At 37.5% G+C, this 16,901-nt stretch overlaps 1 protein-coding gene across 38 annotated transcripts in view; it reads right to left on the reverse strand.

The window, feature by feature from the left end:
• CSNK1G1 (casein kinase 1 gamma 1) overlaps nt 1-16,901 on the reverse strand; it is a 169,357-nt gene that overhangs the window by 107,855 nt on the left and 44,601 nt on the right. For 37 of the 38 annotated variants that reach the window (XR_013370435.1, XR_013370436.1, XM_077881427.1 and 34 more), the window contains one exon: nt 87-486. Coding sequence is in view for 35 of the 38 variants with exons in the window: in XM_077881427.1 (XP_077737553.1) it covers nt 87-267 (181 nt within the window). In the remaining 3 variants the exon portion in view is untranslated. Of the gene's footprint in view, nt 1-86; nt 487-16,901 lie in introns of those variants that run through there. The other variant, XM_077881458.1, reaches the window with a different exon arrangement.

Below are 16,901 nucleotides of genomic sequence, written 5' to 3' on the forward strand. Positions count from 1 at the left end.
ATAGCTGGTGGTGGTGGTGGTGGTGGTGGTGGTGGTGGTGGTGGTAGTGGTGGTGGAGGAAGCTGCTGATATAATCAAGTTCTTACCTAATCTGAGCTCTCCGAAGTTCCCACACCCTATCTTCTTGCCAACCCTGAAGTTGGGTCCCACCATAAGAACCCCAGAGGATGTTGAGGAGCCAGATGGTCGGGAACAGTGTGTACTCCTTTGTGCCATAGGTTTAGTTGTCCGTTGTCTTTCATCCTTCTCCCTACTAGGATGGTCCATGATCCTACACGACAGCGTCTCTGCACGAGTAGCCTCAGTCTGTATACCTCTCTTCAATACAAAAGTATGTCCAAATAAACCGTAGTCAGAGAAAAGTAAGGAGATCTTTTGGCACCATATTTATGTTTCTAATGTATCTCCACGAGATGAAAAATCATTGATTTGTTCTTGTAGGACATGTAGTCTGTGGATCTCAAGCACAGGAGGATATTTTGTAACCTAGGTAAAAATCAAGAAAACATAGAGTTAAAAATTAAATTTTAAAATAAATTCAGAAAGTTACCACTAATTAGAATGGATCCTATCCAAAAATGAACAAAGTGGATAGTTTCCTGAAATGGGTTTTGGTTTTATATTCTCCAACAGTTTAACCATCTGGGCTAGTTATTCATCTGGTAACATAAGCTCAGTAAGCGCCAGACCATGGCAGCTAAGGGAACACACAAGCCTTTAATATAAAATGCTGTCCTTGGGGCACCTGGGTGGCTCAGTCAGTTAAGCAACCGACTGCTGATTTTAGGGTCATGAGTTCAAGCCCTATATTGGCCTCCACGTTGGGCAGGGAGCCTATTTACATACATATATACATAAATAAATTCTGTTTTCTAGTACTGTACATATGACCCACAAGAAAGCTATTTGCTCCCTTTTTCATCACTGGCCAATAGAAAGATACAGTGGGGTTAAGCGTAGTTAAATAAACTGAGGACAACTGAAATCTCTTAACTTTGGACGGAGGCTACTTACTACCATCTCCCTCCATCCCCACCATTTATCAAGCACAGACATCAACAACATAATCGAAAACAAGTTACTGATGACACAGACTTCTATAAAAGACTTCCCAAAACCCTAGTGGTACTAAGCAGTCCTAGACTAAAGCTTTGTAACTGTATCTAATATCCTTCAATTATCTTTGTTGTTAACTAAAAGTCCTTCAAACAGTATTAGTAAGAAAAGGGAAATAAAATGTTTTAGGTAGTCCTATCTGAACCGATGTATGTGTCCATGTATGAGAAACTGTCAGCCTATTCTTTCTTCCCTTGCCTTATAAATTTGAGGACAGGAAAAAGATGTATCTTAACCTATCCAGACAATTTTGAGTATTCAGCTAACTCCCAAATTTTCATAAACTATCACTAGTGTAATAGTTTCATTTATAAGATTTGGAAAACTGTACTATCTATTACTCTTCATATTTTTCATATGTGCTCACTCTAACAGATGGAGGTTATTTTTATAATGCTGGTCATTAACTTTCTCCATTGCACTTAAACTCACGAAACATTAGGTAGAGTAATCACATACAGCCTTCATCATCCATATATACTTGCATGTAATAGAAAAACATACAGTACTTGCCAGGTTAGAAATCTGCAAAGTCAAAAATCGTGTTCAGCTGAGAAAAGGATGTAAGTATAAGATACTAATTTAAGATATCCCAATTTTCTAATCTATGCATGGGACATAAGCATGATCTAATCTATAATTACGAAAGATGAATAATATTTAACACTACTAGTATGTGGCACCTCGTTTCAGAAATCAAACTAACTGAACAATTAAATTTTTCAAAATCCTTTATTTATCACCACCCATTGCTCAAAACTATTTTCTACTTCCCAACTGCAAACTCTTTAGCTTGTCACTGGAGTCCCTTCAATATTAAACTCCTTACTTAAATTCTTGTATTAAAAAGTTACCACATATGGGCACCTGGGTGGCTCAGTCAGTTAAGCATCTGCCTTTGGCTTGGGTCATGATCCCAGGGTTCTGGGATTGAGTCCTGCATCAGGCTCTCTGCTCAGCGAAGAGTATACTTCTCCCTCTCTCGGTCCCTCGCCCCTGCTTGTCCCTCTCTTCTTTCTCTTTCAAATAAATAAATAAAAACCTAAAACAAAAAAAAGTTACCACACAAACACAAGGAGGATCCACTGTTGGCCCTTATACCTAGAATAGCCTCTTATGTCTTAAAGGCCTGACTCACATCCTATGTCCCTTGTGAAACCTTTTATAACCAATTCATCATTAAAACTTGGAGCACCACTGTGTATACTATGTGTTCATTTGCCACTTAACACGCACCAGATAATAGTGATATGTACTTTAATATTCAATTTGATTATAAGCTTTTGAAGTTAGAGATCTTGCCATATCTCCTTTAGTTTCTTGTATATAATTGGTACTTAATACTGAGTAACAATTATGATGATCTTGTTTCACAGAAACAGATTTTTGATGACATAACCAAATATTTACATAAAATAGTACAAGAGAATCCTGATTAACCCTAAAAACTCTTAGAATTCATCTACAAAAAAGCTAGCATTATTTCATTTCAATTCACTAGTGTTAAAACAGAATACTTAGGATTTCCATTTCACAAGGATATTAAATTATTTATTTTCAGTTACTAGCAGATGACATATGAAAAAGTTAGTTCAAGGACCAGGTCAAATAGAACATCCAAGGTAAACATTAAGTTATACTTTAACTTTATTATTTTTTTTTAATGACTTCCAGGGATGCCGGGGTAGCTCAGTTGGTTGAGCATCTGCCTTCCGCTCAGGTCATGATCCCAGAGTCCTGGGATCAAGTCTCGAATCGGGCTTCCTGCTACCCTTGACCTCTGCTGCTCCCTCTGCTTGTGCTCTCTAGCTCGTTCTCACTCACTCTCTCTTTCAAGTAAATAAAATCTTTAAAAAGTAAAATAATAAAAAATGACTTCCAAAGATAGCAATAAAAGACAAACTATATGATTTATCCTTATTCTTTTTAACAGTAAAAAAAGAGGAGGGAAAGCCCACTTTTTTGCACCATACACAAAAATAAACTCAAAACAGATTAAAGATCTAAATGTAAGACTTTAAACCACCGAACTCCTAAATACACACATACACACATAGGCAGTAAACTCTGGGTTATCAGCCTTAAGCACTATTTTTCTGGATCTGTCTCCTTAGGCAAAGGAAACAAAAGCAAAAATAAACTATTTGAACTAGGGATCCTTGGGTGGATTTAGCGGTTTAGCGCCTGCCTTTGGCCCAGGGCGTGATCTTGGAGTCCCGGGATCAAGTTCCACATCAGGCTCCCTGCATGGAGTCTGCTTCTCCCTTTGCTTATGTCTCTGCCCCTCTCTCTCTCTCTCTCCCCCTCATGAATAAATAAAATCTTTAAAAAAAAAATAATTAACTATTGGGACTAAACTAAAAAGCTTTTGCACAGCAAAGGAAGCCATCAATGAAACAAAAAGGCAATCTACTGAATGAGAGAAGATATGTATAAATGATATATCCAATAAGGGTTAATACTCAAAATATATAAAGAACTCACACAAATCAATGCCAAAAAAAACCCAAAAAAACAAAAAACCAAAAAAACAAATAACCTGATTAAAAAATGGGGAGAAAATCTGAATAGATATTTTTTTCAAAGACAAGCATCTGCTTGTCTTGATATGAAAAGAGGCTCAATATTACTAATCAGGGAAATGCAAATTAAAACCACAATGAGATCACCTCACACTAATCAGAATAGCTATAGGTAGTATCAAAAAGACAAGAAATGGGGTGCCTGGCTGGCTCAGTCAGTAGAGCATGCAATTCTTGATCTTAAGGTTGTGAGTTCAAGCTTCATGCTCAGTACAGAGCATGGAGCATTTTACTTAAAAGTAAAATCTTAAGAAAAAAAGAAAAAAGACAAGAAATAATAAGTGTTGGCAAGGATGTGGAGAAAAAGAAACCCCTGTATACTGTTAGTGGGAATGTAAATGGGTGTGGCAATTACGGAAAACAGAATAGATTCCTCAAAAAATTAAAAATAGAAATACCATATGACCGAGTAATTCCACTTCTGTGTATTTACCTGAAGAAAACAAAAACACTAATTTGAAAAGATATATGCACCTCTATGTCTACGTAGTATTATTTACAAAACCCAAGATGTGGAAGCAACTTAAATGTCCATCGATAGGTATGAATGGATAAAGAAGATGGGTAGTGTGTGTATGTGTGTGTGTAATGAAATATTAGTCACTAAAAAGAATGGCATCTTGCCAGTTTTAACAACATGTATGGACCTAGAAGGTATTATGCTAAGTGAAATAGGTCAGACAGAGAAAGACAAATACTGTATTTCATTTATATGTGGAATCTAAAAAACAAAACAAAAAGAGTGCCTAGGTGGCTCAGTCGACTCTTGATCTCAGCTAAGGTCTTGATCTCAGGATTTTGAGCCCAAGCCTCACACTGGGCTCCAGACTGGTTGTGGAGCCTACTTAAAAAAACAAATGTATAAACAAACAAAAAGCCAGATTCATAAATAGAACAAACTGGTGGCTACCACACAGGAGGGGGCAAAATAGGCAAAGGAGATTAAGAGATACAAAATTTTAGTTATAAAATAAGTAGATCACAAGGATGAAAAGTACAGCATAAGGAACGTAGTCAATAATATTGTAGTACTTTTATATGGTGACAGATGGTAACTACACTTATTGTGGTGAGCATTTTATAATGGATATAATTGCTAAATCACTATGTTGTACACCTGAAACAAAGTATTGTATGTCAACTAAAGGAAGGAGGGAGAGAAATTACATAAATGCAATAAGGAGAGGTTTCTTTTTCTGGTAAATAAGCTATTTGGCAATTACTTGTAACTTATTTATTAAACATATGTTATGATAAATTTTTAGAATCATGCCAGCAAGTTCCTTAAGAAGCTTAATTCTAATAATTTCTATGAATTTAAGCATGCCTGAATTAAGAGGAAAGATATTTTTTCAAGTATAACACTCCATATATTCTTTGTAATCAAAAGTTATAATTCATTTCAGGAAATGGTTTAACACTTCCCAGAAGGCATCACTCCATTAATAAAGCCACACTTTGTGAATAAAAGCAGATTTATCCACATAGCTTTCTTGGCTGGAAAATTATAAGGCCTTTTTAGCAGGCTAAAGAATTATTGCTAAAAGTAAAATTTTTTAAATCTAATTCATCAAATCGTGAGTAGGGAACTGATGCCAAATCTGCTGGTTTATGATAGAGTTGAAGCAGATGGCTATCTTCAACAGTGGTCAGTGAAAAGTTTTGCTTCACAGACTGCTCTAGAAGATACCTTAGAAACTTAGGCTTCTAGAAACTACCACTCTGAGCCAACATACAAAAGAAATAGGCCAAAACCAAGGGTTCATCTGGCTCAAAGTCACTCTAAGGCAGCAACAAATGCTTTACAGAGGAAATAGGCATGGTCTTCTATCATGAATGAAATTACTAAAGTGAATTTATTGCTTTATGTAATACGTATTTTGAGAAGCTGCATGAAGTCTAAAAAAATTGAGTCACAGGATCCCTGGGTGGCGCAGCGGTTTGGCGCCTGCCTTTGGCCCAGGGCGCGATCCTGGAGACCCAGGATCGAATCCCATGTCAGGCCCCCGGTGCATGGAGCCTGCTTCTCCCTCTGCCTATCTCTCTGCCTCTCTCTCTCTCTCTGTGACTATCATAAATAAATTAAAAATAAAAAATAAAAAAAAAATTGAGTCACATTATAAAACCACCACAGAAAATGTTTAAAGAATTATAGCTGTGAATCTACTAAGAGAAAATAAATTACTGAATTACTATCTTTGATTTCAGATTCTCATATACTGGCACCATCAAAATGAGGCATGTAAATAATTAAATTTTAAAGTTAAAACACACACAGCCTTTGGTGATAGTCAAGACAAGAGATAGCGTTCTAAATCTCTCTCTTCTGATATAACTTAGGATGAAATTGCTTTAAGGTGTAGGACTGCTGGGTCGTATGGTAAGTTTATGTTTGAAGTATCTCTGGAATGACCAAACTCTTCTGCTGTTCCTTCATCTACCACATACTGGCTTTGGTGCAAAGGCTTATTACAGCCTCTTAGTCACAAGTTTCAGTTTCATATATCATTTCTCACACCAGTATCCAAAACAGAAACGAAAGGGCAATAGCAAAAGACTTTCTCATTGTTTGTTTTTCGATAAGGATGAAAATTCTTCCCAGAGCCTAGAGTAAAATTCTCCTTGTGTTAGGTTGCCAACAGTATACACAACAATCCCTGAAATTCCCACTGTAAGCTCCTCAAAGAATGAGATCAAGCCTGACCTGATGTTTAGAACATAGGATAGTTTCAAGAGCAGTATCACAGTGAAAGAAGGTACTGAGTAAATATTGAGTAAAAATGGGTTTCTGCATGTGTGCAAATGCTTCTATGTGTGCTAAAAGACCCTCAAAATTACAGAATAAAAAAATTAAAGGACACTTTAAGGACACATAAAAGTCTCATAACTCATTTTAGCATAAAAGAAAAAAACGAGTGGGGGTGGGCAAAAAAAAAAAAAAAAGGAAAGAAAAAAATGACACAGTAAGAACATCACTTTAATTAACCTAACAAATGGCCAAAATTGATTTACTTTAGCCACAATACAAAAGTGCTATTATTAAAGGGAAGAACACTGTTTACAGGTCCTGATACTATTACTGTTTTTCTTTTCTACAAATTCCAATTATTAATGTCTCCCAAATGTTTTCCATTCTACCACCTTACCCCTCACAGCTCAGTCTATTCTCATCTAATGATTAGTTTTAAGATCATGCTCTTAGTAAATTCCAGCATAAAATATAGTATTAACTATAGTCACCATGCAGTACATTACATCCTCAGAACTTTTTTATCTTACAAATGGAAGTTTGTATAGGAGTTTCCCCATGTCCCCCCTTAACTAGTTTCAGTTACCTATGGTAAACTACCACCCAGGAGCAGATAATCCTCCTCCTGCCATACCACCAGAAAGTCAATAAAAAGCCTAAGGCTACAGCACAATGCCAGTGTCATGCATTTCACTTGTCTCATCATGTAAGCACTTTATCATCTCATCATCACAAGAATAAAAAGGGGAGGGGTGCCTGGGTAGCTCAGCCAGTTAAGAAATCTGCCTTGTCTGGCTCAGGTCATGATCACGATCACAGGGTTCTGGGATCCAGCCCGGAATCTGGCTCTCTCTGCTCAGCGGGGAGCCTGGTTCTCCCTCTCCCTGCCACTCTTGCTACTTGTACTCTCTCTCTCTCTCTCAAAAAAATAAATAAAATCTTAAAAAAAAAGGGAGGGGGGATATAGTACAGTAAGATAGGCAGGACCATTCACATTAACATCTATTACAGTATATTGTTATAACTGTTCTACTTTGTCAATTATTGTTGTTAATCTCCTACTCTGCCTAACTGATAAATTGAACTTTATCACAGGTATGTAATATAGGGAAAACTTTATCACAGGTATGTAATATAGGACATATAGGATACTACACTATCCATGATTTCAGGAATCCACTGGGGGTCTTGAAACTTACCCCTTGCAGATAAGGTGGGGGACTACTCTACCTTTTAACCACCTTCACAACCTCCACCCCACCCACCCCTACCCCTATCTCTACCTCAGGCAACACTAATCTGTTGTTCTGAGTTCAGATTTTTTAGATTCCATACATTTGAGATCACATAGTATTTTGTCTTCCTCTGTCTCATTTCACTTAGCATAAAACCCCAAGGTCCACAGTCACAAATGGCAGGATTTCATTTATTTTTATAACTAAATAATATCCTTGTGTGTGCATGTGTGGGTGTTACATACATTTATCATATTTTATTTATTCATTTATCTGCTGATGCACACTTAGCTGTTTCCATGTGATGGCTATTGCACATAATGCTGCAATAAACATAGGGATACAGTTATCTCTTATTTTTAATTTCTTGAGGAATGTTGCTACTGTTTTCCCCAGTCTGTACCAATTTACATTTCTACCAACAGTGCACAAGGGTTCCCTTTTCTCTACATCCTCACCAACATTTGGTATTTCCTATCATTTTGATAACAGTCATTTTAACAGGTGTGAAGTGTTACTTCATTTTGCTTTTGATTTGCATTTCCCTGATGATTAATAAATGCTGGGCATCCTTCAATACCCATGTTGGCCACCTGTATGTCTTCTTTGGAAAAATGTTTTTTCAGTTCCCCTACTCATTTCTAATTAGATTTTTTTCCTATTGACTTGCTTGAATTGTTTATGTATTTTAGATATTAACCACTTATCAGTTATATGATTTGTAAGTATTTTCTCCCATTTAGTAGGCTGTCTTTTCATTTTATTGATGACTCCCTTTGCCATGCAGAAGCTTTTTAGTTTGGGGCACTTGAGTGGCTCAGTTAAGAGTCAGACTATTGGTTTTGGCTCAGGTCATGGTTTTAGTGTCATGAGATTGAGCCCTGAATTGGGCTCTGCATGGAGTCTGCTTAGGAATCTCTCTTCACACACATACACCAGCCCGGTCCCTTCTCCCATTCGTGTGCATGCTCTCTCTTGCTAAATAAATAAATCTTTAAAATAAAAAAAAATTTTTTTTTAGTCTGATGTAATTCCACTTTTTATTTTTGCTTTTGTTATCTTTGCTTTTGATATCAAACTAAAAAAACTCATTGTCAAATCTAGTATCAGGTTGCTTATCCTCTATGCTTTCTTCTAGGAGTTTCATGGTTTCAGGTGTTACATTCAAGTCTATAATCATTTACGACTTCGTTTTTCTGATGTAAGATGGGTCCAGTTTTCCCATCACCATTTACTGAAGAGACTATCCTTTCTTTATTGTATATTCTTGGCTCCTTTGTCGTAAATTAATTGGCCATATATATACATGGGCTTATTTCAGGGATCTCTACTCTGTTCCATTGATCTTTGTGTCTGTTTTAACCCCCAATACCACACTGTTTTGATTACTGTAACTTTGTACTATAGTTTGAAATTCAGAAGTGTGATGTTTCTAGTTTTGTTGTCAAAACTCCTTAGACTATTTGGGGTATTTTGGATACCCCAAATTTTAGGATTGTTTTTTCTATTTCTGTGAAAAATACCACTGGAATTTTAATACAGATTGCACTGACTCTATAGATCACCTTGGCTGTATGCACATTTTAACAATATTAATGCTTCCAATCCATGAGAATTGAATATCTTTCCACTTATTTGTATCTTCTTTTTTTTTTTTAATTTTATTTATTTATTCATGAGAGACGCAGAGAGAGGGGCAGAGACAGGGAAAAGCAGGCTCCCTATGGGGAGCCTGATGGGGGACTTGATCCCAGGACCCTGGGATCATGACTCGAGCCAAAGGCAGATGCTCAACTGCAGGTGCCCCATATCTTCTTCAATTTCTTTCATCAATGTCTCACAGTTTTCAGTTTCACATCCCTGATTAAATTTACTGCCAAGTATTTTATTCTTTTTGATACAATGATAAATGGGATTTTTAAAATTCCTATTTTCTGATAGTTCATCAGTGCATAGAAATGCAGATTTTTGTATGTCCATTTTGTATCCTGCAACTTTACTGAATTCACATATTTTTATTCTGTATATCCATTAAGAAAGTATTGTAGCTTGTTATTTTTTCTACTACTTTTCTTTCTTAACCTTCATACTAGATTTATAGAAGTGATTTACCCACCACAAGATTAGAATATTCTGGACTTAAGTATATATTTACCTTTAGTAGTGAGACTTATACATTCGTATGTTTTCCTATTAGTCATTATGATCCTTTAGTTTCAGCTTGAAAAAGTCCCTTTAGCATTTCTTATAAGGCTGGTCTAGTGGTGATGAACTCCTTCAATTCTTCCTTGTCTGGAAAATTCTTTATCATTCCTTTAATTCTAAAGGATTTCTGACCTCAGTGACCATCTTTTATGACAATTATTTTGAATTCTTTATTAGATAAATCACTTATCTCCATTTCTTGAGTTTTTATCTTGTTCTTTTGTTCAGAAAATATCCTCTGTTTCTTCATTTTCCTTGACTCTGTTAGTTTCTGTGCATGCTAAAACATCCACCTCTCCCAGTCTTGACAGAGTAGTCTCCTATAGGAGATGAACCTTACTGCTCAGCCAGGCCCTAGCTCTTAGCTGTTTATTAAATCTCTGTGATTGTCCAAGCCTTCTTTATTCTTAGTGGTTCCCAATGGTTACAGATGTGAAAAGACCTGTCAATGTCCCACAGGGGAGGATCTTAGTCAGCATTTCAATGAAGGCTAACTAGAAGCTGGACTTTCAAGCAGCAGCCTTTTGAAGTATGAAAGTAGATCACTTTCAGGGAGACTAAGAGCTGGGCTTTTTAGTCGGCTCCCTCTGCACTGAGCCCGCAGGGCTATAGTCTTGTGGGATTCACAAACACAAGCCCTGCTGGCTACCAGAGCCAAGCAATCAAGGGGTGCACCCCCAGGCTGCAGCCACAGAAGCCAGGGCACCAGACGGTTGTACAAAATCATTCTAAGGAGACACTGATGACATGCAGTGGGCCAGAGGGAGAACGTGAAGATGGCACCTGCCAGCCTCCCAGGCCTCCATGGAAGATTGTGGTCGGTCCCTAGGTGTGTGCCAAATCAGAAGCCTGACTCTCAGGCAGCAACTCTTCAAATATACAAACAGTCCTCCTTCAGGTAAAGACCAGGAGATGGACATTTCTGTCTTCTGCCTCTGCACTGAGCTGAGAAGGGAGTAGCTGGCCATGGCAGATTTCTCAGAGGACTCAAACTGTTTGTTTGCTATAGTTTTTGGGTTTGCAGACACAAGCTGCACTGGCTTTCAGTGCTAGGTATTTGGGGGTCTATCCCTCAGCTGGAAATTTCAAATGTTGAGACACCAGATATTGGGTGCAAACTCTTCACTCCTCAGGGAGAAGGTGGGAGTTGTGAGTTCCCTCTTAAATTATAGATTTCTGTGCTGGGGGTGGGGTTTATAGAAAGAATATGTCTCAGTCTCTCCTATCCATATCAATGAGGGTTTTTTTTCCTCACTCAATGTATAGGAATTGTTCAACTAGTTTCTGGATTCCTTCCAAAGGGAATTCTTCTGTGTATGACTGTAATGAAGGCCAAGCCCACCTGACATTTTTCAGTCCTTCTATGTCTCACATTTTATTCATACCTCCCCATTGAGAAAAAAAATGTACTACCATTTAAAAAACAAAACATACCTTTAGCCAGTTATTTTGTGAGTATTGACAAAATGATTCTAAAGTTTATATGAAAAGGCAAAAGAGCCAGAATAGCCAACACGTATTTCAAAGAGAACAAAGTCAGATGGCTAACACTACTCAACCTTAAGACTCACTATAAAGCTTCCGTAATTGGGCCACCTGTGTGGCTCAGTGGTTGAGCTGTCTTTGGCTCAGGGCGTGATCCTGGGGTTCTGAGATAGAGTCCCACATTGGGCTCCCCGCAGGGAAGCCTGCTTCTCCCTCTGCCTCTCTCTGTCATGAATAAATAAAATCTTAAAAAAAAAAAAAAAAAGCTACAGTAATCAAGACAGTATGGTACAGGCAAAAGAATAGACAAATAGATCAATGGAGCAGAACAGAAAGCCCAGAAATAGCCCACACAAACATAATCAAACTGATCTTTGATGAAGGAGCAAAGGCAAAACAGTGGAGGACTGTCTTTTCTAAAAATGATGCTGGAAAAAATGGACACTAGATGCAAAAAAGTGAATCCAGACACAGACCTCACACCTATCACAAAAATTAACTCAAAATGAATGATAGAGCTAAATGGAAAACACAAAACTATAAAACTACTAAAAGACATTATAGAGAAAATCTAAGTGACTTTAGGTTTGGCAATGATTTCTCAGATCCACCACCAAAAATGCAATCCATGGAAGAAAAAATTGATAAGCTAGACTTAATTAAAATTAAAAATTTCTGCTCTGCAAAAGTCATTGTCAAAAGAATGAAAAGACAAACTATAGATTGGGAGAAATATTCACAAAACAGATGTGTGAAAAAGGATTGTTACCCAAAATATACAAAAACTTGAAACTAAAGAAGAAAATAAAAATAAACCCAATTTAAAAATGGGCAATTGGGGGTGCCTGGCTGGCTCAGTTGGTCGAGCATGTGACTCTTGATCTCAGAGTCCCGAGTTTAAGCAACATGTTGGGTGTAGCACTTACTTAAAAAAAAGAAAATGGACAATCTGAACAGATACCTCATAAAGACATACAGATCACAAATAAGCATATGAAAAGATGCTTAACATCATATGACATTAGGGAATTGCAGATTCATATAAGATATCACTATACTATTAGAATGTGAAAACACGGGCAGCCTGGGTGGCTCAGCAGTTTAGCGCCACCTTCAGCCCAGGGTGTGCTCCTGGAGATCTGGGCTCGAGTCCCACGTCAGGCTCCCTGCATGGAGCCTGCGTCTCTGCCTCTCTCTGTGTGTCTCATGAATAAATAAATAAAATCTTAAAAAAAAAAAAAGTGAAAACACAAAACACTGACAATACCAAAAGCTGGTGAGGATGTGGAAAAACAGGAACTCTCTTCATTGCTGGTTGGAATGCAAAATGGTACAGCCACACTAGAAGACAGTTTGGCAATTTTTTACAAAGCTAAACATATTCTTACCATATGATCCAGCAACCCCTGGTACTTATTCAAAAGAACTGACAACTTAAGTCCATACAAAAACCTTCAGGTGGACGCCTGAGTGGCTTAGCGGTTGAGCATCTGCCTTTGGCTCAGGGTGTGATCCGGGTCCGGGGATCGAGTTCTGCATTGGGCTCCCTATGAGGAGCCTGCTTCTCCCTCTGTCTATATCTCTGTCTCCATCTCTGTGTCTTTCATGAATGGATAAAAAAAAAAAAAAAATCTTAAAAAAAAAAAAAACCTTCACATAATGTTTCTAGCAATTGGAAGCAACCAAGGTGTCTTTCAATAGGTGAATGGATAAACTATGATATAGCCATGCAGAGGAATATTATTCAGCAATAAAAATAAAGTATCAAGTCAAGAAAAGAAACAGAGGAACATTAAAAGAATATCACTAAATGAAGGAAGCCAATCTGAAAATACTATACACTATATGATTCCAACTATATGACATTCTGGAAAAGGAAAAATTATGGAGACAGTAAAAAGATCAGTGATTGCTAGGAATTCAGGGAGAGGAAGGAAGAAAGGGATGAAAAGGGAGAAGGGATTTTAAGGGCAGTGAAATTATTTTGTAGGATACCATAATGGTAGGTACATGTCATTCTGTGCCTGTCAAAACCCATAAAATATGTAACATATTCTATGGATTCTGGATTCTAATGTGAACTATGGACTTTAGTTAATAGTAACACAGCCAACCCTTGAACAGCACAGGTCCACTTATACAAGGATTTTTTTTATAAATACAGTACAATATTATAAATGTATTTTCTCTTTCTTATGATTTTCTCAATATTTTCTTTTCTCTAGTTTAAGAAAACACTATATAATACATACAACACACAAAGTTTGTGTTGACTGCTTATGTTATTAGTCTGGCTTCTAGTCAACAATAAACTATTAAGTTTTTGGGAAGTCAAAAGTTTAGGAAATTTCTCAACCACACTGGAGGGCTGCCACTTCTAACCCCTACATTATTCATAGGTCAACTATAATTTTAAATAAGCATATACTATTTTAGTTATTTTTTTAATCTTAAGATAAAAATTCCCTTGATTTTCTAGCACAAACCAGCAAAACATGTCTGCAAAACCACCATCTTTACATCATCTTCTTCCTGTCGCATACAAAATAGGTGGTCCCCCTGCCCAAGGCAAATAACTTATAAACTTCACTATGTCATCTCTCTCAATCTATACCTTTATCCTCTTCCTCTCTACTGATTTCCTACAATAAGCACCAAACATGTTCAAAATATTTCCATTAAAAATATAAGACAATACTCATCCCTTGGTCATTACCTCCAGTCCAGCTACCATCCTCTCTCTCACAGGACTTTCAAAAACAAACTGAAGAGTTGTCCTCACTTACTGTTTCTATTTCCTCATTAGTGAACACTGCATAACAGGGTTTTTAATACCACTGCCCCAAACCATTTTTTCACCTTTCTTTTCCCCAGGTAAACCACACCCTTGAGGTTAAATCTGAGAAACAATTTTCAGTCCTTAGCTTTTTGATTTCCTGGCACTAGTGGCCTTTTACTCTAATTTAAAAAATTCTTTCCCCGGGGCACCTGGGTAGCTCAGTCAGCTGGGCATCTGCCTTTAGCTCGGGTCATGATCCCAGGGTCTGAGGATGGAGCCCCATGTCAGGCTCCCTGTTCAGCAGGGAGTCTGCTGCTCCCTCTCTCTCTGCCCTTCCCCCTACTCATGTTCTCTCTCTCAAATGAATACATAAAATCTTAATTAAAAAAATACCCACAACACTTATTTCTAAAAAAATAAAAATTATTTCCCCTTTTGAGTTCATCCTGTCACTCTCTTTTGACTTTCCTTCGGACTACTCCATTTTTTTTTTTTTTTTTTTAAAGTAGGCTCACAACCCTGAGATCAAGACCTGAGGTGAGATTAAGAGTCAGATGCTCAACCAAGTGAGCTACAGAGGGCCCCCTAACTGCTCCTTAGTCAGCCTGTCCTTAAATGGTTTCATTTCCTCTGAATACTGGCTCAAGCCTCTCTTTTCACTGAACACCACTTACTGGTGTCTAGTCATACGTTCATTCAACCTAAATGTACTAAGCATTTATTATGTAAAGGACACTTTCCCAGGCACTGCTTACGTGTTTCTAAGCATCCATATCATATGTTCACTTACATGCTGATACATCCTAATTCATATTTCCAGCTATCATCTTTCTCCTGAGGTTGAGATCTAGATAGTCAGACATACATCCAATTTTCTACCAAAACACAAAAAAATTCAGATACTGAAACTGAACTCCTCTTTTTTTTTGAACTCCTCTTTTGGTTCCCGTTTCTCCCACCACTCTCTTCTCCCCAAGAAAGTTTCAAACCCACTTTCTTCCCTTGGGATCTTATCTCAAAGCACATACTACTAACCATCTACCCCATAACCTAAACAGGAGACAAAAGAACTGTCAATTTTAGTTCTTAAATAACACTCAAATCTATAAGCTTTCTCCATGTTGATTAGTATCACATGGCAAAGAAACCATCCTCCCAGAGGGAATAGAACACAATCTTTTAACTGATCTCCTTGCTCCAGGTTTCCCCATTCAACTCTTACCTCTCAATAGTAATTTGTGCACCACTGCAGCCTGAGGAAAACTTCTAAAATACAAGTCTGATCATGTTATCTTCCAATGCAAAGGCTTTCAATGCCTTCCCAACAGCCTTAGAGAAAAGGTAAAATCTTTTAAGTGGCTCAAAGTCCTTCCTGATCTGGCACTTGCTTACCTCTCCACTTTCATTTCACTTCAATCGTCTCCTGGCATTAAATGTTAACGAACATCAAATTTACTCATTTCTTCCCAAGGGCCCTCAACCTGGACCCCTTAAGTTAACTTATGTTCCTCTTTAGCCTTTACCTTAAATGTCGCTTTCTCTGAAAAACTTTTCCTAACTCCTCAATTCTGTGTTACGTGTTCCTCATATGTATTTTTTCAGTAGGGCATTTGTTACAGCACTGAAACTACTCTGTATACTATTATGGTGGATATATATCATTATACATTTGTCCAAAACCACAGAATGTACAACACCTAGAGTGAACCCTAATGTAAACTACAGGCTTTAGGTGATTATGATTTGTCAATGTAGGTTCATCAATTATAACAAATTTATCACTTGGTGGAGGATGATGATAATGGAGGAGTGATGCAAGTTTGGGGAATATTTAGGGGTAAATTTCTGTATCTTTTTATTTTACTGTGAACCTAAAACTATTCTAAAAAGTGAAGTCTTAAAAAAAAGGGACATAACGCACATATTTGTTTACACACATTTTTAAATATTATTTCTACATAAAAGAACTTTAAGGAATTAATAGCAATTACTGATGGAGTCTGCATAATTTCCAGGTGTTGGAAAGGAAAAGGAAAAGGAAAAGCACTTTCATCTATTCAAAAGTGGAGTTCTGGGGATCCCTGGGTGGTGCAGCAGTTTGGCGCCTGCCTTTGGCCCAGGGCGCGATCCTGGAGACCCGGGATCGAATCCCACGTCGGGCTCCCGGTGCATGGAGCCTGCTTCTCCCTCTGCCTGTGTCTCTGCCTCTCTCTCTGTGTGACTATCATAAAAAAAAAAAAAAGTGGAGTTCTTAATTCAACCAACATTTAGTGAGTGCCTAAAACTAGGAGAGTCACCAGGAATGTAATGGTGAAGTCAACATATATATGGTTCCTGTGCCCACAGAGTTTATAGTCTAGAGGTGGCATCACAACCACAGGAATAAAAGAAAACAAAGACCTGCTGAAACAAAGATTATGAGGAAGTCAAAAGGGAGACTTTTAGATAGAGGGGGATTAAGGACTTTCTTAGAAGCCACATTTATAAGAATCTCCTCAAGGATAAGAAGGAGCCAACCTTATCAAGAGCTAGGAACAGAGCCTCCAGACAGAGGAACAGCCTGTTAAAAAAAAAAAAAAAAAAACACACACACACACTTGGTGGAAGAAGATCAACAAGACTGGGGATTATAGTTCTCAAGGTGAAGACAGCAGGAGTCCATCATTCAGGATTCTTATAGATCATTGGTAGAAGAAGAAGCACCCATTTAAGAATTTAAAGCAGTGGAATGACATTTATATGTAAAGGGA

The sequence above is a fragment of the Canis aureus genome, chromosome 32, assembly GCF_053574225.1.
Source record: "Canis aureus isolate CA01 chromosome 32, VMU_Caureus_v.1.0, whole genome shotgun sequence".
In the NCBI taxonomy this organism is placed as follows: Eukaryota; Metazoa; Chordata; class Mammalia; order Carnivora; family Canidae; genus Canis; species Canis aureus.